The sequence below is a fragment of the Crotalus tigris genome, unplaced genomic scaffold (assembly GCF_016545835.1).
Source record: "Crotalus tigris isolate CLP2741 ecotype Arizona unplaced genomic scaffold, ASM1654583v1 scf7180000018301.7375997, whole genome shotgun sequence".
Lineage (NCBI taxonomy): Eukaryota > Metazoa > Chordata > Lepidosauria > Squamata > Viperidae > Crotalus > Crotalus tigris.
The window spans coordinates 5277501-5299431 of NW_024096931.1; the positions used below are offsets into that span (position 1 = coordinate 5277501).

Genomic DNA, 21931 nt, shown 5'->3' on the forward strand with positions numbered 1-21931 from the left:
AGGAATGTTCTTTTGGGAGGGTGGCTGTTTAGTCTCCTTGCCTTTTTGTTTATAAAAACGATCTCTAAGCCAAAAGAGAAAGGATCTGTAGCCTATCAATATGACTGTTTCTACAATACTCAACTGCCTTATCAAAAGAGGAGGAGGAGGAGGGGGGGAGGGGGAGGAGGCAAAGTTTTCCCATACTAACTCTATAACATGGTCTGTGGAACCCTTTGGTTTTCCTGAATACAGTTTCCTCATCTGATCTGAGTTATTGGTTCAAACATCACCCAACTGCATCATGAGAACTGCCAACACTGCCAATGAAGAATAATCTCTCAAACCAATAAAAAGCCATATTTTTAATCAATATACATTCAGTCCAACCACTGCTACTTCTCAAATGTGATGATATCCAAGCCAGCATAAACCAATTCATTTTGTTACTCTTCCTTTTAGAGTTGGGGTGTTTACCATTCACCATCTCCCCTAAAAGAGTTACAACATAATGGACACATTGCAAATCAAGCAATGACCACAAAATACAATTTCATTGCAAGCCAGATGGAAAATGGAGTAGGGCCCAGTCACAGAGAATCACATTATTTTTATCTTGCTTGGTTGCTTTGTAAAAATCCATGAGTTCCATCTATGTCCTGTAATCTCTGATGCCTTATCTTTTAACTCTAGTAACCATATAATATTCCATGTGTGTATATTTGATACCCTGGGGATGGTACCAACTTCAGCCCAGAAAATTAAGTTGTTCTCTCTCTCTCTCTCTCTCTCTCTCTCTCTCTCTCTCTCTCTCTCTCTCTCTCTCTCTCTCTCTCTCTCTCTCTCTCTTTCTCTCTTCTCTCTCTCTCTCTCTGCTTCTCTCTCTCTCATCTTTCTCTTTTCTTCTCTCTTTCTCTCCTCTTCTCTCTCCTCTCTCTCTTTCTCTCTCTCTCTCTCTCTTTCTCTTTCTTTCTCTCTCTCTTCTCTCTGTCTCTCTCTGTCTCTCTCTGTCTCTCTGTCTCTCTCTTCTCTCTCTCTGTCTCTGTCTCTCTCTCTCTCTCTCTCTCTCTCTCTCTCTCTCTCTCTCTCTCTCTCTCTCTGTGTTTGTGTGTGTGTGTGTGAGAGAGAATACACACTGCCTTCTAATTTGGCAGAATATTGCCCTCCTGTAAATTGGAGATCTTTTAACCCTTTAAAAAGATCTCCCTGCAATAGGAATCCCATCTGACAAGAAAGAGAGAGCCCTGTTTCTTTTTGAAATCAAATAAGGTCCCATACCTCGTAGATGTGTCTATAGGGAAGTTGCAAATTTTCAGGAAGACAGATTACAGCTTCAGCAATTAAGATGAAAAAACAGTTTAGCAGTTATTTGTTATGTGTTCTGCTCTGCTGCTATCAGAGTTATAGGAAGTGCAATTGAATATGATAAATGCTGGGTATGAAACAACAGCAAACCAAGAATTTGAAACAGAAATAACTTGCTAAGGAAGAACATTGACTCTTCCTAGGTCACATCAACTCCAATGGAATGGAATGGAATGGAATAGAATAGAATAGAATAGAATAGAATAGAATAGAATAGAATAGAATAGAATAGAATAGAATAGAATAGAATAGAATAGAACTTTATTTGGCCAAGTGTGATTAGACACACAAGGAATTTGTCTCTGGTGCAGCAGCTCACAATGTATATGCAAAGCATCATCATCATCATCATCATCATCATCATCATCATCATTATAATACCAATAAGAAGGGGCAGTAAAGAAGATAATAAGGATAATCGTATTTACAGCCATGTTACATGGGTAAATATGCTTAGACATTGCTGGGGGAATTAAGTGTTCATCAGAGTAATGGCATAAGGGAAAAAAACTATTCCTATGTAGTTCTTTTGGCATGTAAAGCTCTATAGCTGTGTCCTGAGGGGGGAAGAGATGTATTATTTGAGAATTGGTGTAAGGAACCACCCCACTTTGCATCTTAAGAAGACAGAACTCTTGGAATCGTTCTTCCAACAGGCATCCTTTATTAAGAGAAAATGGTTGCAGACGTTCTAGACAGGACTTGGGGTCCAAGCTCTCCCATTCAAGGTTTTAAGGGGTTCCACAGTAGCCCCACCCAATCACCCCCTTCTTCCAGCGACAGTCTCAGGCATTATACTCCCACCCCCTTTTCCTTACTGCCAGCTGGATGGAGACTTCAGAGAGGAGTACATGAAAGGTAATAGCCCCATTCTTATGGTTAGTCCTTTTGGCGGTATCCACATTCAGTCCCTTTTGAAGTTGTACCAAAGGAAGTGAGGGCCATAAAGCCCCTTTGTTCACCCCCTTCCCTTCACCATATGGCAGAATCCAGGGAAGGCAGAAATGGGGTTTTCTATAGTTGATAACTAGAGATGAAATATAATTGGATTCTGACAATTGGCAAAGAATACTGCATGGGTGTCTTCTGAAAAAGCAGTCTGATAGCTCTAGAAAGGTTTTCCATTCATTAATTGCTAGATCCATGTACCTTGGGGAAGGGTGATCCATTTTTTTGAGGAGCTGCTGGGTGCTAGTTGGGGAATTCTGGAAGTTGATGTCCATCCATCTTAAAGTTGCCAAGGTTTAAGAAACACTGCTTTAGAGCAAATATACAGCAAGTACTGAATTTCCCCCAGTGTTTTTCTACCTTTCTCAAAACAGATGTACTGTACAAAGCGTAAAGGTTCTATCCCAAGCATTATCAATTCCGTTGAGTTTTCCTTACATTGCTTGTGTTTACATAGGAAACTTTTCTCCCTGCTTTTACATTTACAAGATGTCAGCATTTCCCAGCATCGCTGGACATGTAATCACGTGCTTAATTGATCTTCTAAAGTATAATCAGACAAAGCCAAGATAACCATTTTAGCATTCAAACAACCCACCCCAAAATAATCATAACTACACAGGCAGCCTCTCCCAAGCCACAGCTTCCAAAGCAGAGACAACGTTTTTCATCTCCTGCCTGTGGACGAATAGTGTCAGCAGAATTGCGCGCAGGTGCTGACATTGCTAAAGTTTATTCATGGCCGTTATGCTGAATTTCAGCCAATCAGTTGTACTTATTATGCAGCATTGAGATTAGCAACACCATTAATGTTGGAAATTACTCCATTTGCAATCTGGCAGGTTCCAAATTCTACAAAGGACAATGAATCTTGAGATAATTTTTTTATCTTCTCTTTATGGTGGATATGACGTCTTTAGGTGGGACCGAAGTTTTTTTTACATGTTCCCAAAGCTATAACTCCCGGCATGCCTGGAAGCATGGCCAATGTCAAGCTAAGCCCAAGAATGATGTAGAACATTCCAGCCAGTGTTCACTCCTTTATTTGCTTAGACTCAATAGACAGAATCTTGCCAGACTAAACATATATTACTCTCACCTTAACAGGTATAGCCAAAGGCCAAGATGGATTCTCCCCCATTGTGCACACTACTAAGGCCCACAAGTTCCAATATTATTTCCCTTGTATAATTTTTTTGTATTTCTACATACCTGTTCCACTTTGTGAAACAAACAAATCTGCATGCATGTGAGAAGGACTTGGGACTCAGTAGATGTTAACAATCTAGGTGAAGAAAACGTTATCATCTGGTCCATAAAATATCTATGTCTGATTTGGAATGATGGTTTCTTCTAACTTAAATCTCTTTCCAACCACCAGGAAGGAAATACTTTTGACTTCCAGTGCACCGGAAGGAAGGAAGGAAGGAAGGAAGGAAGGAAGGAAGGAAGGAAGGAAGGAAGGAAGGAAGGAAGGAAGGAAGGAAGGAAAGGAAAGAAGGAAGGAAGGAGAAAGGCAAACTCATGAATAATCTTCATTTTAATCCTATACTTGGTTTTCTCACCTATCCAACCTGATGGCTGACTTTATTTATTTATTTAGGTTTTCAAATCTCCCTCCTCATCCCATGCATGGTTTGAGCATTGCTCCAAGAAAAAGCATTCCTTTTTTAATTACTTTTTTTATTTAAAAAGTTTTATTAACAGTTACAAAATAAACCCAATAACCCTCCCCCTACCCCCCACCCCCCACTTCCTGGAGCCAAATACAGGGTATATCAAACATATTAAACATAATCTAATTAAGTTAACAAATATATTAATCCTAAGCTAAAAAGCATTCCTGACAAGCCTTTTTCTTACTCACTTACTCCATCTTGAGCTCATCATTATATGACACACCCAACACTTGCTCTACATCAGGGGTTCTCAACCTTGGCAACTTTAAGACTTGTGGACTTCAACTCCCAGAATTCCACAGCCAGCTTTGCTGGCTGAGGAATTCTGGGAGTTGAAGTCCACAAGTCTTAAAGTTGCCAAGGTTGAGAACCCCTGCTCTACATACAAGACCAATATCTCAAAGTCTCTAATGAACTTACACAGGGCCCCCTTCTGAACCAATCCCCTGCCTTTGGCGAGCAAATCCCCGTTCTGCTCATGTCACAAGCTCAGACTTCTGAGAACATTTCGGCCTCTCAAATGCACTTAGCTCCAACAATGCAAGATCCATCTGTCCATATATAAATTGATGAACCTACCTAGTTTGGGTAATGAAACCTCTGCAAGAAAACAACCAAGCTCAGAGACCACCAAGGACCCCTCACGTATAAAAAAGATGGGTGAGGAAAAAGTCACAAACCAAAAGAAAATGCAAAGGGTGAAAAAAAAACACCCAGATTTAGAGTCTAATCCAGTCAACAAAATGTTTCAACTTACTGAACCATGTGGATCAGTCCTGGAGTTAGGAGTCACTTCCGAAGCATCAGATTTATGACTCTGGAATAAAGAGAGAGAGAGAGAGAGGAAGGATATGAGAAACAAATTTGACAATTCTGCTGCTCGCTTAGAACATAAAACATAAAATCATAGGAATGGATATAAAAAAGATGTTGAAACTCTAGAAAGAGTGCAGAGAACAAAGATGATTAAGGGATTGAAGACTAAAAGGAACAGTTGCAGGAATTGGGTATGTCTAGTTTAATTTTAAAAAAGGACTGGGGTGACACGATGACACTGTTCCAACATCTAAGGGGCTGCCATAAAGAAGAGGGGAGTCAAGCTATTCTCCAAAGGCCCTGAGGGCAAGACAAAAAACAATGGATGGAGACTAATCAAGGAGAGAAGCAACCTAGAACTAAAGAGAAATTTCCTGACAGTGAGAACAATTAATCAGTGGAATGGCTTCCCTCCAGAAGTTGTGGGTGCTCCATTACTGGAGGTTTTTAAGAAGAAATTGGACAACCACTTGTTTGAAATGGTATAGGGTTTCCTGCCTGAGCAGAGGCTGGACTAGAAGACCTCCAAAGTCCCTTCCAGTTCTGTTATTCTGGAAGGGAAAAGTCCAACCCCCTGCTCAAGGCTGTTTTAGAAAACCTCCACTGATGGAGCACCCACAACCCCAGGAGGCAAGCTGTTCCATTGATTGATTATGCCCACTGTCAGGAAACTTCTCCTTACTTCTAGGTGGGCTCTTTCCTTGATAAGCTTCCACCTGTTACTTCTAGTCCTGCTTTGGAGAATAAATCAGTCCACCTCTTCCCTGTGACGGCCCTTCAAGTATTGGAAGATGGCGGTCATATCAGTTCTGAACCTTCTCTTTGTCAGGGTGAACATACCTAGTTTCCTCAACCATTCATCATACGGTACCAATAAAGGAGAATATTGGTAGCTCGGGGTTGAAATGAGGGGTCCTTGGTGCACTCTGAGCTTGGTTCTTTTCTTACAAATGTTACATTAGCCAAACTAGGTAACATCACCAGCGTTGTGATGATGTTACCTAGTTTCGGCCATGAAACGTATGCAGGACAACAATCAAGTTCAGAGAGCATCAAGGACCGTTCATTCTTCATACACTTTAGCCTCCAAACCCCTTATCTTCTTTGTTGCTCTTCTCTGCAATCTTTCTAGGACAGACATGTCAAACACAAGGCACAGGGGCTGGATGCAGCCCACAAAGTGGTTTCATTTGGCCCGCGAAGCCATCCTGGAAACAGTGAGGGAACGGCCCCCTCTGCCTTGGCCCTGGTCCAGGCCGGCTGGGAGCCAATGTACAATTTTGTGGTGGCCATCTATGTTGAAACGCATTCAGTCTTAGCTCCATAAGCCCCCTCCCTGCATGGCCTGAGAGGAACAGTGAGGCTCCTCCAGTGGACCATGCCTTGGTGCTTGCCCCGGTCCCACCCCTTCTGCCAGAGACCCTCAGATCTGTCCCACTCCTGCCGAGGCCCCCACAGGCACCCTTGACGTGAACGATGTAGAGCTGACCACACCCACCCAGTAGGCCACACTCACTCCATCCACGCCCACCCAGTAGGCCACATCCACCCAGCCCCCTGAGGGCAACTGCAATGCTGATGCAGCCCTCAATGAAATTGAGTTTGACACCCCTGTTGTAGGACCTCAGCGTCTTTCTCAAGGTCTCCAATTATATCACAGTATATGAAAATGAGGGATGTTTATTTTTTGGGAAGGGGAGAAAGAATTAGATATCTCCTCCCACCAACTATAGAGTTACTATAGGTAGCCAGTGACTTTATCTTTAAGAGATGACAAACAGGGGGGTTTTTTTCTTCCCTTTTTCTTCTTCCGTTTTTTTTTAAATAATGTTTATTTAAAACCAAGATATATTTTCAAAAAAAGATAACAACTATCAAAGGACAGATAATTACTGAAAGTATATAATTAATGCTTAACAGAGCTTTTATTCACGCTAACGCTACCAAGTAGAGTACCCTGATGTAAAAGAGAAATGTACATTTTTAAGCTTAATGCCAAAGCGTCTGTATTCTTTATAAATATTAAAAAAGAAAAAAGGGGGGAACCTCAAAATAATATAAATATTTAATTTTCATGCTTTCCTCATTTACTTCAAAAGTCTTTCTGCTTGAGCTGGAGGAAGAAAAAAAAACCAGACACCTAGATCTACAAGCAGCCAGTGACTCATTAGCTCTGTAATATTTTTTAAAATGCAAAAAGGGAAAAAAATGGTTTAATGAGAGGCACCCAACCCAGTTTTTTTGTCCTGCATGGCAATGGCCAGTAATTTGGATAAATTTAAAAGGGCATTGGACAACTTCATGAAAGATAGGGCTACCACTATCTACTGTATTAGCTATGATCGTTTATTAATTTATTATAAATTTATCCTGTTTTTTTAAACCTTATAAGTAACTCAAGAACATACCCAATACTCCTTCCTCCTTCTATTTTTCTCACAACCACCCCATGAGGTGGATTGGGCTGAGAGAAAAGAATTGGCCCAAAGTCATTCAGCCAGCTTTCATGCTGAAGGCAGGACTAGAATTCCCAGTTTCCTGGTGATTGGCCCAAGGTCACCCAGCCAGCTTTCATGCTGAAGGCAGAATTCCCAGTCTCCTGGTGATTGGCCCCAAATCAGCCAACTGACTTTCATAGTTATTTTGTTTTGTTTTATTATATATCATACGTTATTTCTTGGTTGCTTGTTATATTAGGCAACAGTGCTTAAGTACCAACTGTGGGCCAGTAACATTAGAAGACAGGCATGGAATCCATGCCTATGAGCATCTTGAATGGTGTTGGTTTGTCCCCTGTGGGACTACCATTGGTTTGACCCAGCACCTGGATTCTTCTCAGGTTCTTCTGCCAGCCCAATCACAGATACTTTTTACTGTCCCCCAAATCTTCCATTAGCTCTCACCTTTGGGGACCTGGATCTTTGCCTAGACATTTGGACCTACAACTGAGTCAATCTAGTCCTTAATTGCAGTTCTTCCCCAGCACAACAAGAACCTAAGAGATCATTTGAGATGACCACCAAAGTCAGCCACATTTTGCCTCTGTGGAGAGACACACAGCCCGGCTGATTTTCTGGTATGTCGGTGACTACGAGAAACATGTACAGATAATGGCTTATTTTGGTCAACAACAAAGCCAAGGTAGCTTCTTTCTGGCAGTTTAAAGTTTGATCTAGACACAGAAGAAGAAGAAGCCACATTTCGCCACATTTTGTGAATTAGCTGTGGTTCATTCAATTCATCTTGGCTAAATAATTTTTTGCTTTTGGGCGCTACATCTGTCCTATCAGAGACTTAAGCCTGACATATAATTTTTCCAAACAGGATTGCCAAAGGATCATTTGAGGGCCAGATCTTGGCCATTAACATCGCCATCCATTATCTGCCTTTAGAGTGAGAGAGAGAAAAAGTAAATTTAAGCTTCTTCTCTCAGATTCTTAAAAGAATATATGGCATGTATCCCTCAGGCTAAGAAAGGAATGTAAGCGAGAACAAAAACACCTTTTCGGCGTTCGACAATGTTCTAGCAATATATCGAACAATCTCTTATCGTTGATTACCATGTAAATTGTTTCACATTGCATGAAAGAAAGAAAAAAAACTAATCTCCCTTCAGAAAGTCATAAAATAAGGAAGTCAATTTCAAGGTCAATTTAGCCTAAGTGTTATCCTTTATGTAACTCACTGGCCCTTCAGAAAAAATTACGGCTAGCATCTACAAATGCAATATACCACTCTCTTTGTATATTTCATCCCTAGAGAAAAGATTTAGTACACCTTGACTTGATTGCCTCTCTGTTAATTGTGACTGGTGAAAAGTAGTTTTGGATCTGCCTCATCAAGCCCCTTATCAAAGGAACCACAAATGCTTTGTCTAAAAAGCATACTTTTTTTTTCTTCTGTTCATTTGTGTCTCATTCTCAAAAACTCCCTGGACAAGTTCTTGCAGTTTTCTTGGCAAGATTTCAGAAGTGATTTGCCATTGCCTTCTTCTTAGGGTTGAGAGAGGATGACTGGCCCAAGGTCACCTAGCTGGCTTTGGGCTTAAAGTGAAACTAGAACAATTTCCCAGTTTCTAGCCTGTTGCCTTAAGCACTACATCAAACTGGCTCTTATAAAGCCTATATATAGTAGTATATTTCCACTGCAATTCCATAAATTGAAAGAGTATCAGAAGGAATGAGAAGAATTAATTCTCCCATTGCATCATTCATTGCAGTTGAGTTACCAACCAATTATTAGCAATAGCACTTAGACTTATATACCAGTCCATAGTGCTTTACCGGTTGCTCTAAGCAGTTTACCAAGTCAGCATATTTCTACTGATTAGGGGACTGGAGGCTAAAACATACGAAGAATGGTTGCAAGAATTGGGCATGGCTAGTCTAGTGAAAAGAAGAAGCAGGGTGACATGATAGCAGTGTTCCAATATTTGAGGGGCTGTCACAGAGAGGAAAAGGTCAACTTATTTTCCAAAGCACTTGAAGGCCAGACAAGGAACAATGGATGGAAACTGATCAAGGACAAATTCAACTTAGAAATCAGGAGAAATTTTCTGACAGTGAGAACAATCAACCAGTGGAACAGAAGTTGCCTTCAGATGTTGTGGGAGCTTCATCGCTGGAAGCTTTCGAGAAAAGACTGGACTGCCATCTATCAGAAATGGGGTAGGGTCTCCTGTCTTGGTGGGGTTTGGACTAGATGACCTACAAAATCTCTTCCAACTCTGTTATTCTATTCTATTCTGTTCGGTTCTGTTCTGTCCTATGCTATTTCTCAATATGAGGATACTACCTAACACATTATTATACCTCCATAAAAGTTTTGGCTACATCTGTTGGTACCAACAAATGCAATGATTGTATGTAAGATATTAGACTGTGCTGAGATGAACAAACTTTCCTTTGAAATAAAAGACAAAGAAGCTACAGAATTTTACAAGATATGGGACACGTATTATAACTGGCTAGAACTGCGGAATAAAAATGTATGAGAAGTAATGTAAATAAATGTAAATAAACTTAAGAGATATAGGACATAGTATTGTTAAGGGGAAAGAAAAAATGTACTGTGTATTATATGTATTGTGTGTTATATGTATTGTGTATTATGTTTGTTTGTAAAGGAAAAAAGGAAAAATTAAAAAATTTTTAAAAAGTTTTGGCTACATCACTTCTCTCATTTCACAAACTGAATCATATTTGATTTTTAAAAACCCAGTCGTTAGTACGTACATATGCAAAGATAGTATTGTAAACTTATTCCAACACTAATCTCTTGCAATTTAATGGAAACCTTTTGCTAAAAGGCATTTGAGGTATATTAACTGTACACTTAAATTGTATTCACTATTTACCTTAAACCACATGCATTAGCTTCTCGACCTCAAGGGTCCTGAAATAATTAAAAACAAAAATTGTTTCCATGAAAATATTATAGATTAAACTGTGTAAACAAACCAAGAAATAATTGGAAATCTAATTTAGCCAAAATCTCCCTGGGAACAGTGAGAATACAGTTTTAGAAGAAAGTAGTTGCCTGAAACTTATTTTGGATTCCAACAAAATATATCAAGTATAATATTAAAAAATATGTTAAAGTTAGGCTAAACAACCAACACTAAGGGTAAACTGTAAAAATAAGTAGCTTTCATATTTACATGTATTAATGTTAAGGCATTTAATGAAATACCTTAACTGTGTAAAATGATGAGAAATAGGAGAAAGTCTTAACAGAAAAGGCAAAATAAAAGCAAGGTCTGAAAAGCCATAGATAGACTTAAAAAGATGGATTTAGGTACTCTGGTGTGCCACATAAACCTCTATTTATTTATTTTTTTGAACGCAACTATTATGGCTTGTAAAATGCGTAGCACATGATTTAGATCCTGTTGTACAAATTCAGTTAGAAGTCTGTACTGTATTTCTGCAGTAAAACTTGGCTAAATAAACCATAGCTTAGTGTCACATGTGGAACCAACCATCCCTTGAGATAAAATGAATTTTACATGCAGATCTTATAAGAGGTTATATTAAAACTGGGCGCTTAACTACAAATGTCCTACTTTCTTTTTAAAAAATCATTTAAAAAATTCAAAAATGTTAACTGGGAATGGGCTTATTAATAAAACCTGCCCCCCCCCAAATTACCATGGACTAATCCATTATCTCCAGGCTATCAATTAATAAAAGACTCCAGAGGCTTGTCCAGAATGCAAAGCAAGGAAAAACATGGCAAGCAACATACATAGTTTAATGTGGGTTAAAAAAAAATCCATGAATGGATTATAAAGGTCAGCTTCAAGAATAAATGTCGAGTGAATTACTATTTATACTGGAAAGACCAAGCTAAGGAGTTATGCCCTCTGATTTTAATATTTAATCATTAATTTAAATTTTAGTTCCCTCCATTACTTGAGTTCTGGAATTCTACTTACACATTAAAAATGCTTTTGTGATTTTGGTTGGTGCCAAGCCAAAATACATCTCCCAGTTTAATCCATGGACAGTGTTCCTTTATTGTAGATAAGAGGATACCAGTGCTTTTATTTTTAAAGGTGATATGCCTAGTTGCCAATAAAGAAATAAGCAAGCATAGCACAGATACTAAGAGGATATACAATCAGTGTCAACACAATCTGATGCATATGGAGAAATGCCAGAGGGGAATAGAACTGAAAAACTTGATGTGCAAAACCCCTCATGAAATAGTAGCAATAAGCAACAAATGGGAACCATAATTCACACAGGCATGACACAACTAATTTGATGGAACAGTGCTGCAGATAAGTTGCATAACACATTCCCCAGCATTTCTGCCAAGAAACAGTTCCATGGGCTGAAGATTTAACATTATGCCAGTCCAATGGCTCAAAAACTACTAGACAAAGTTTATCAGCAACATTTGCCAATTACTTCCTTAGTTCTAGGTTGCTTCTCTCTCTCTCTCTCTCTCTCTCTCTCTCTCTCTCTCTCTCTCTTTTGCCAATTAGTTGTATTGTGTTTGGTCATATACCTCTGTATTAACAATACAACTAGACAACAACAAAAAAAAGGGAATTAAAGTTCTAAAGTTTGCAGCCTGAAGCTGCTCTTACAATTGTGGCAGCTGGTTAAAAAGTTGACAGAGAGACACCTCTGAAAATGGCAAAACACACATGGGAAGCTAAAGTGGAGACTAAGAGATAGAAGACATCAAGCTCAGCGCAGATGTTGCAAGTCACAATTTTATTCCAAGAATAGCAAGTGGCTTTTTCTTCATGATTTTTGGGTGGGGGAAGTTTTGCCCACTAAGAGTGGTGAGAATACTGAGATACTGGAAGACTGCTATCATGTCCCCCCCCCCCGCCTCCTTCTCTTCATTAAACTAGACATACCCAATTCCAGCAGCCGTTCCTTATATGCTTTAGTCTCCGGTCTTCTAATCATCTTTGTTGCTCTTCTCTGCACTCTTTCTAGAGTCTCAGCATCTTTTTTACATCGTGGTGACCAAAACTGGATGCCGTATTCCAAGGGTGGCCTTACCAAGGCTTTGTAAAGTGGTATTAACCCTTCACATGATCTTGATTCTCTCCTCAATAAAACAACTACAGATCTCCTTCCAATTTGCCAAGCAGGAATTAATAACTAGCGTGGGTTCTGAGTGAGCAATTTTTGGCTGTGAGTACCTCATGCATCTTTCTACAGAATCTGCTTCTCTGCACATGGGGAAGCTTCTCAGGAAGGAGAAAGGCAAAAAAAAAAAAAAATTCTGGAGTGAGGGAAAGGATGACATACACATCCTTTGCTTGTCAGAAATGATAAAAATGTGGCGGAATGCAATCCAGAGTCTCAGGAGTTCTTTCCCAGAAGGTGAAGAGACATCAGAGTTTGGGATGTCCACTAAAACAGGGGTCCCCAGCCTGGTACCAGTCCGTGATCTGTTAGGAACTGAGTCACACTGCTGGAAGTGAGCAGTGGGCAAGCAAAACTGTGTACATGCGGGATCTACGTTGTGTTCTCCTCCTTCCATCCATCCACCCATCCCAGTCTGTGGAAAAATTGTCTTCCATGAAACATGTCCCTGGTGCTGAAAAGGGGACTGCTGCACCAAAGCACATATTTTAATTTCACATGTTATTTCAGCTGCCCAACAGTAGCCCAAAACCTGGCTTATCCTGAACCCAAGCCGCTATAGCTTATTCAACAAATGTGACATATGAATGTAGTCACTTAGATGAAATGGGTCTGGTAGATATTTGATGGATAAATAAATAATCTGGCAATTTAGTTTTCAAAAGGGGATCTGCATTTATGATGGAGCTCTGAGCTACCTGCTCAGGTATGATGCTGGACTACTTGAATGTGTCAGACAGAGGAGTCTTAATATCAAACTGCCCGCCTTAATATTTTAACAAAATGCAAAACCTTAAACAAAGCAAATGAGATTAAAACCTTGTGCAATGGGTGATGCAATGCTCCACAACAATTTCAGAAGCAAATCTATACTCCATTAGTGCTTGGCATCCCAGTTCATTTTCTGCTAAAAGGTTTATAAGCAGTAATTTTTTTTTTATAATCAGGAAAGAGATGGGATGCTTTGCTGAGATTTTTCCCCCCATTCTTTCAAACAACAGAGGGAGACCCAGCTCTAAAATAATCGGATGAAAATGCAGAGAAGTGGCAAATCCATTTAATATTGCAGCACTATTAAATAATTTAGCAGCTCTTCTTTACAAGATTCCACTTTATTAAAAAGTTTGCTCTTTTTTTTTCCCTCATCCCAACCCCTCTCTTATTTGTTTGACTTTTCCTCATTCTACTTGAAATAGCATTTTTCCCATTTTTGGAAGAAAATGTACTCCTCAGACCACAATCAAAGCAAGATATTTATTTATTTATTTATTTAATTTTTCCTTTTTCACGTTATAACAAATAAAATATATTTTCTTTTTCTTAACAGTACCATGTCATATGTCAAATGGACTTTCCAAGTTTTTCAACAAGCTGTACGAAGAACAGCTGGGGAGATGTTTTCTCAGAATTAGGAAAGAATACATGTTTTCAACCATTTCTCAAGGATAGGACGTCTTTATGTTCACCATCTTCTTAGTGCTGATATTCTTATGAAGGCTGAAAAATCCCCACCGTGGAAGAGATTCTTGGTTTAATGGAAGTAGTGAGGAAGGTCCAAGGAGCAAGGAATAGGAATGAAGTAACAAGCTGTGAAGGACAGTTTGTTTAGTCTCTTCTTAAAAACTTCCAGTGTTGGAGCACTCACAGCTTCTGGAGGCAAGTTGTTCCACTGGTTAATTGTTCTAACTGTCAGGAAGTTTCTCCTTAGTTCTAGGTTGCTTCTCTCCTTGATTAGTTTCCCTCCGTGGCTTTTTGTCCTGCCTTCCGGTGCTTTGGAGAACAGCTTGACTCCCTCTTCTTTGGGGCCGCCCCTGAGATATTGGAACACTGCTATCATGTCCCCCCTCGTCCTTCTCTTCATTAAACTAGACATACCCAATTCCAGCAACCGTTCCTTATATGTTTTAGCTTCCAGTCCCCTGATCATCTTCTCTGTACTCTTTCTTTGAAGACGTTTTGCTTCTCATCCAAGAAGCTTCTTCAGCTCTGACCGCATGATGGGGAATAGCCAAAATGGGTTGAATTCCTGCTGACTAGGAAATCTTGCAACTGATCCCAAATTCTGTGTTGTTAGCTTTCCTGCTCTGGGCAGCTGATATGCCTGACAACAAAGTCACTGAAAACTGAAAACTTGGATGGAATGCATGGGGTAAGATGAGAGAGCTGTGAGAAAATTGCTTGACTCCCTCTTCTTTGTGGCAACCCCTGAGGTATAATTGGCCATAACAGATTGGCCACAGAGAGTTGTCCTAGATCAGTGATGGCGAACCTTTTAGAGACCGAGTGCCAAAACTGCAACCCAAATCCCACTTCTGCATCATTGGGTGCCGGGTGGGTGTGGCCCATTGGCTGGGTGTGGCCAATTGGGTGGGTGTGGCCCATTGGGTGGGCGTGGCTACGGTGGTAAAGGCAGACTGGATGAGACTAAAAAGTTTAATCAATCAATTCCAACTTTGCAAGATCTTTTTTTTTCCAGTGAGAAGTTGAAATTGACTGATTGATTGAATCTCTTTTTTTTCCACATGGCAGCGGAGGCCTAAAGCGAAAAGGTTTTATAAAACCCAGCTGAAGGCCTAGGACTGGGCAGACGGTGCGTGTGCCCACAGAGAGGGCTCTGAGTGCCGCCTCTGGCACCCGTGCCATAGGTTCGCCACCACTGTCCTAGACCTCTGAAAAAGAGACCCTGTCTCCAATGCTGATTGCCTCTTTCTTTTGATAGCAAGCTCAATTTCTTTCAGATAGAGTACCACAAAGCCACCCACTAAGCTCATAAGAGTGGCAAGATTTAAAATGGAGAACATTAGTTAAGAGTTTAGTCTTCTACCTACCGTCTAATCCTCCACTTCACATTGTTTCTAAGACTTTACATGTATGTTAGATTAAAAAAGGCTTATAGATAATTACTAGAGTGTAAAACAGGACACTGCCTTGAATACAGCATCACAATATATTCTTAATCACAGGAAGCTACCGAAATGACTGCAATGGGCAGGGGAATTTTGGAGAAGCTTATGCTTACCAAATGATTAAAAAAAAAAAAAGCTGAAGAGCTTAAGAGGAATTACAGCTGCAAAAACAAACAAAGGTCCTTACTAATCCCAACAGAAGTGAATTAATTGACAGCTGCTTTTTCTGGGGAAAATGTTTGTGTTACTCTTCCCCTATCTGGCACCCAACCAATGCATCGGAAACAGTGCTGACTTGGGGATTTTAACACATCTGGCTAGGCAGAGTTGAGATCTGCCAGCGAGCAGATCATAACACATGTTGGGAAAAACAGCGTGATCTTTGGACAGAGGCTGCTGCGTGCTGTTTTGAGCCCTGTATGAAATCAGAGTTCTGTAGCTACTTTTGGATTGTGAGGGTAAATTTTCAAGAGACAGATTTACACGTCACTTTATTTCTCTGCTCAGGTGTGGAACTGCAGGAAGAGGCATGCATTTTCATGATTCCAAAGTCCACTTCAAAAGCAATTCAATCAAATCGCAGAGCCAAGTCGGTTTCCCCCACACAAGAATTGATTTGAGCTTAAATAGTTGAATCAAGCACCTTCTGAATCAATATAATCCAATCCAATTTGGATAACTTTCATGTAGGGGCCTGTACATTTTCAGCCTCCAAATCAGATCAATTTGGATGTCCCAATTCAAATGATCAAATTAGATTCTAAATGATGTTTTTGGAACTGTTCTTCATCCCTAGATGCTATAAAGTTCAACTAATGAATCCTTTCTCCCTCCTTTCTACTAGTTATATTTATTTAAAGAATGTAGATGAGGCTAGGGTGTATTAATGCAATCCTAGGCTGCATTAACAGATGGATAGAATCTAGATCACATGAAGTGTTAGTATCACTTTGTAAAGCCTTAGTAAGATCACATTTAGAATACTGCATCCAATTTTAGTTAACACAATGTAAAAAAGATGTTGAGACTCTGGAAAGAGTGCAGAGAAGAGCAACAAAGATGATTAGGGTGCTGGAGGCTAAAACATAAGAAGAACAGTGCCATGAATTGGATATGCCTAGCCTAGTGAAAAGAAGGACTATGGTTGATATGATAGCAGTGTTCCAATATCTAAGGGCTGTCACGGAGAAGAGGGTGTCAATCTATTCTCTGAAGCACCTGAAAGCAGGACAAGAAGCAACAGATGGAAACTAGTCAAGGAGACAACCAAATTAGAAGTAAGGAACAATTTCCTGACAGTTAGAACAATTAATCTGTGCAATAATTTGCCACCAAAAGTTGTGAGTGCTCCATCACTGGAGGTTTTTAAGAAGAAATTGGACAGCCATTTGTCCAGAATAGTATAGGATCTCCTGATTATGCAGGGGCTTGGACTAGAAGACATCCAAGGTCCCTTCCAACTTGATTATTCTGTAGCTTCCAGATGGAGACTCTCTTGGCCATGGCCATAGAAGCTACAAATTCAAGAGAGCCCAAGATTGTGTAGAAGGTCTTAGCAGAGGAGAAAAAAAACAAAGATGGAAAAAAATTCTAGTTCCAGTGAGGTCAAAATTCATAACCAATCAATTTTGGTGAGAGTGAGCCAAACACCTTATACATGTACCTAAGAGTCATCTTTAGTAATTGCAATGAAGCTCATAATTTATCATATCATCCAGATATGAAGTAGGTATTGCCTTGGAGATATAAAAATCTATTCTTGAAACCATTGGTGTGTCATCTCTACAGTGAACCTGGCCACAGCCATCTTTGTCATTCTAGGTTGCCACAAGAAAGAGAGGGGGAATGAGGTATTTCTGCTAGTCTAAATATGATTGAATCCCATGGGAACCAAGGTCATTCCCACACCATGGTGGAGGAGGAGGAACATTTTGTTAGAAAGCTCGCCAAGTAGGTCTATTGGATAGTGTGATTGATAGCATAGTAGAGGGATGGGAACTATTGCATTGAATTACTTTGAACCTTTTGGAGGAATTCTAGATTTGGTTTCACTTTTGACCGTGTCGAGATTATGTATCCAATAAACATGTTCTTTGAGGAAATCTCATGCCTCGAAGTTCTGATTTATTTGGTTCCATCAGTAGGAGCCTTGACATTAGTGCCTGTTTATGAAGGAACAGAGACAAACCTAAGACTTGCAGGTCTGTTTCCTGATTTCTTAGCCTTGGCTCATTGGATAAGCTGTAATTAGTCAAATCTGCATAAACGAAGCTATAAAACCAGGTTTTTACAAGTCACGGAGAACACACAGCATGAAAAGACCATGCTGAGGCTACACAGCATGTGAAGATATAAACCAGAGAAACTATTTTATGGTTCAGCGTATAAACCCATTGGTCCAATTAATTAGCACAATAATATACTTGACCGCTCTACCCCTACCACATCCAGTTTGGACAATTTTACACCTTAGCTTTACTGTAATTCAGATCATCTGAGCCAAATGAATCCAAAATAGAGTAACTCAGCAATTTTGTCTAGTAACTAACGACAATGAATGGAGCACGTTAAAAAGAGGAAAATGCCTATAGTTGCTAAGAGCACAATGCACATCGCACAAACACAATGCACAAACTAATCCTAAAATATTTAGGGTATCAACCCATGTTACTAATACAGGCAATCCTCGACTTACATTCCTTGAGTGTCCATTTGATGTTATAGCAGGATTGAAAAAAGTGACTTCTGATTGTTTTTCACACTTACGACCATTGCAGCATCCCCATGATCATGTGATCAAACTTTGGACGCTTGGCAACTGGCTCATATTTATGACGTGGCCCCCTTTTGTGACCTTCTGACAAGCCAAGTCAATGGGGAAGCCAGATTCACTTAACAACTGTGTTCCTAACTTAATAATGGCAGTGATTCATTTAACAACTGTGGCAATGATGGCTGTAAAATGGGGCAAGACTCAGTTAACAACTGTCTCGCTGAGCAACAGAAATTGTAGCTGTAAGTTGAGGGCCACGTGTATCAAATGGGCCAGGAATTAGGAGCCAATGCTGACCGCCGAGTTGCTCGTAAAATGATGACTCAAAAGAGGCTTTCCAGAAGGTCTGGGAGGATGAAAATAAATTGCATCATGTTTTGTAAACTGGGAACAGTTAATTGTGGTTTTAAAGGAGTAGTTCAAGGACAGATCAGGCCAATTGCTTAGCTGGGCAAGGAAGAGACATTATCGCAATTATCTGCAATGAAGAACATTGCCTGTGTCAAACTGGTACACAGATCCATAATAATAATAATAATAATAAGTCAATTGCAAAAGGCGGCCTTACTAGGAACTGCTTCCATCCTGTAATACCATCAAACATCCACATCTGCCTATCCCTTGGGAAGGACTCGATAGGTAGACAAAAATGCCAAATCCATTCTGAACATCTGACTGACTGATAGGAGGAGGAGGAGGAGGAGGAGGAGGAGAAGGAGAAGGAGAAGGAGAAGGAGAAGAAGAAGAAGAAGAAGAAGAAGAAGAAGAAGAAGAAGAAGAAGAAGAAGAAGAAGAAGAAGAAGAAGAAGAAGGAAGAAGAAGAAGAAGAAGAAGAAGAAGAAGAAGAAGAAGAAGAAGAAGAAGAAGAAGAAGAAGAAGAAGAAGAAGAAGAAGCAGCAGCAGCAGCGGCTGGGTAATAGCAAACTTGCCCATCTCTTAACTCATCTGAATGCAGAAATGACAATAAAAACCAGCAGACAGGGAGCCATCACGGCACCCTGAGGCTGCAGCCGCATTGACCAGAGAAATGGGACCTCGGCAGCAATCTTGCTGCTTCTACACAAGGCCTAAATCTGTTTCCAATTGACTTTCCCTGCGCAGCCGTCGCTTTTGATGAAGATCCGTAATTGCAGCATCTGCTTCCCAACGCCTCAAATTGATCAGACATAAGGATTTCCCATTAGGCAGAAATTAAGGATATATTTCTTCCAATATTGCTGCTCCCCAAAATGCTTTCTTCTGCCTGGCTTTTGTTTCTGCACCTGGCTCATCATTTTTGGTTAATGAAGACGTTCAGGGAGACAACTCAATGGGGTGGGATAACGTAGCAAAACAGAGAAGGGAGATTTGTCTGTTCTGACTGCCGGCTCCCCTGTTTCTTTCTCCGTCTGGGCCACAAGGACTCAGCTGACTGCCTAATCAGTGGGGTCTTTGGTGCTCTCTGAGCTTGGTGGCTTTCTTGCAGGCATTTCATTGCCAAATTAGATAGCATCACCAGTGCTAGAAGGGAATGGGGTTTGTGTGGAGGAGGAGGAGGAGGAGGAAGAGAGGAAGAGGAGGAGGAGGAGGAGAGGAGGAGGAGGAGGACGACGACGACTGTAGGGTCCTTGGTGCTCTCTGAGCTTGGTTGTTTTCTTGCAGACATTTCATTACCAAACTAGGTAACATCATCAGTGCTAGAAGGGAGTGGGGTTTGTGGAGTGGGGAAGGAGGAGGAGGAGGAGGAGGACTGTAGAGTCCTTGGTGCTATCTGAACTTGGTGGTTTTCTTGTAGACATTTCATTACCCAAACTAGGTAGCATCGTCAGTGCTAGAGGCTACTTAGTTTGGGGTAATATAATGTCTACAAGCAAACAACCAAGCTCAGAGAGCACCAAGGACCCCTAATTTCAACCCTCAGCTATAAATAGTCTTCTTTATTAGTTGCCTAAGTTGCAATGTGATGGCAGATGCTAGCAAGAATACCCACCATCCTCTTGGTTGCATCTGGTTGCGTTTCTTTAAACAAGCCTACCGACGAGCTTTTGAAAATAATTCAATGGAAAAAAGAAAAACCAAACCCTTAGCATTACAGGTTCTTCCTTTAAAAACAGAACAAAACACTGTTTCATATTGTACCAAGCTTTCCCAAGTTTGTCATGTTAAGTTTGGGCAACTCAAATACATTGCAAAATATATCACAAGGGCCAAAACTACCTTAAAAACAGGGACTTGTGCCTGGTCCACTGGATCGAAGATATGTGACTATAAGTAAGCTGTTCGTTTTTAACCATGGGGAAAATGTAAGGTGGAATTGGTAGGCACCTTAAGGTGGTCCAAAAAAGGTCAGGATGACATCCAAAATCCTGTCAATGAATCAATTTCATTTACAGCCAGGAGGCCTATAAATGAAGCCCTCCTTTCATTATTTTACCAAGAAGATTTTTAAAAAGGTAAACTTTGCACAGATGGTGACACAATTTCTATTTTTTTCCCCCTCACACATACTGTACATAGCACCCTCCTTTACCAATACACCTGGTTTTCATGCATGGAAGATGACTTCAACTTTGAGATGTTTTCAATGGAAAATGTCTGCTAAGAAATCTCACCTCAACATTACTGGAAACAGAGTACAAGGTTAAGAATGAGTTCTGGTCTGATCCAGAGTAGGATAAAATAGATTAATGAATGGTGCAAATCCATGTCTTATATGGCAGAGAGATCTATTGCATTCGGTGGCACTTACTTGGCTACAACATTTCAGCCTTTAGGTGAGTTCATTAAAAACACTTAATCTTACTGCATGCACAGCTAATATTATGCTCAGTGTTATATATCCCGAGGCTCTGTTATTTGTCTCCTCTTCCCAGCAAATCCTGTGAAATCTCTTTTTTTGCATTCTTCCTACTTTTTTTTATAGATGCTTTATTATCAGTATTAAAGTTTGATTTCTTCCCAAGCAGTATATTAATAGTCTCATAAATGTTAATACCCAGCACTTTTCAATTTCCTTCACTAACTACTGCCATTCTTTTTTTAAAAAAAAAAAAGTGGTTGCTGTTTAACTCTTCACAGTGATGACTTTAGAATGGATTCGTAAATATGTGTATATACTGTATATAAAAGAGAGCTCTGTCTTTTTCAGTGCAAGAGAGCTTCATCTCATCTTTATGTAAGTGTTCGGCAGAAAGTAGATGGCAAGAGATTTTTTTAAGGACAAATAGGAGATAGTTAGGCCTACCAAATGGGCATTTTTTTTAATGCCAATAACTAGCTATCTTGAAAGCTTTTTTGGAGTGCTGATCTTTGCTTATTTCTGTATCCACTCGTTATTTAAATAGCATCAAGATCAAGAGAAGTGGTAAGAATAGAATAGAATGGAATGGAATGGAACAGAGAATAGAATAGGATAGGATAGGATAGGATAGAATAGAATAGAATAGAATAGAATAGAATAGAATAGAATAGAATAGAATAGAATAGAATAGAATAGAAGACAGGATATAGAATAGAATAGAATAGAATAGAATAGAATAGAATAGAATAGAATAGAATAGAATAGAATAGAATAGAATAGAATAGAATAAGACCTTTGAGGTCTTCTAGTCCAGCCCCCTGCTCAAGCAGGAGATTCTATACCATTTCAGACAAGTGGCTGTCCAGTCTTTTCTTAAAAACCTCCAGTGATGAGCTCCCACAACTTCTGGAGGCAAGCAGTTCCACTGGTTAATTGTCCTCACTGTTAGAAAGTTTCTCCTTAGTTCCAGGTTGCTTCTCTCTTTGGTCAGTTTCCAACCATTATTTCTTGTCCTGCCCTCTGGTGCTTTGGAAAATAAGTTGGCACCCTCTTCTTTGTGGTAGCCCCTCAAA

At 40.0% G+C, this 21931-nt stretch overlaps 1 protein-coding gene across 5 annotated transcripts in view; it reads right to left on the reverse strand.

Annotated features, from left to right (window-relative positions):
- RBFOX1 (RNA binding fox-1 homolog 1) overlaps positions 1-21931 on the reverse strand; it is a 1591566-nt gene that overhangs the window by 1431396 nt on the left and 138239 nt on the right. For all 5 annotated transcript variants that reach the window (XM_039349789.1, XM_039349790.1, XM_039349788.1 and 2 more), the window contains exon 2: positions 4729-4788. In XM_039349789.1, the coding sequence (XP_039205723.1) occupies positions 4729-4788 (60 nt within the window). The remainder of the gene's footprint in view (positions 1-4728; positions 4789-21931) is intronic.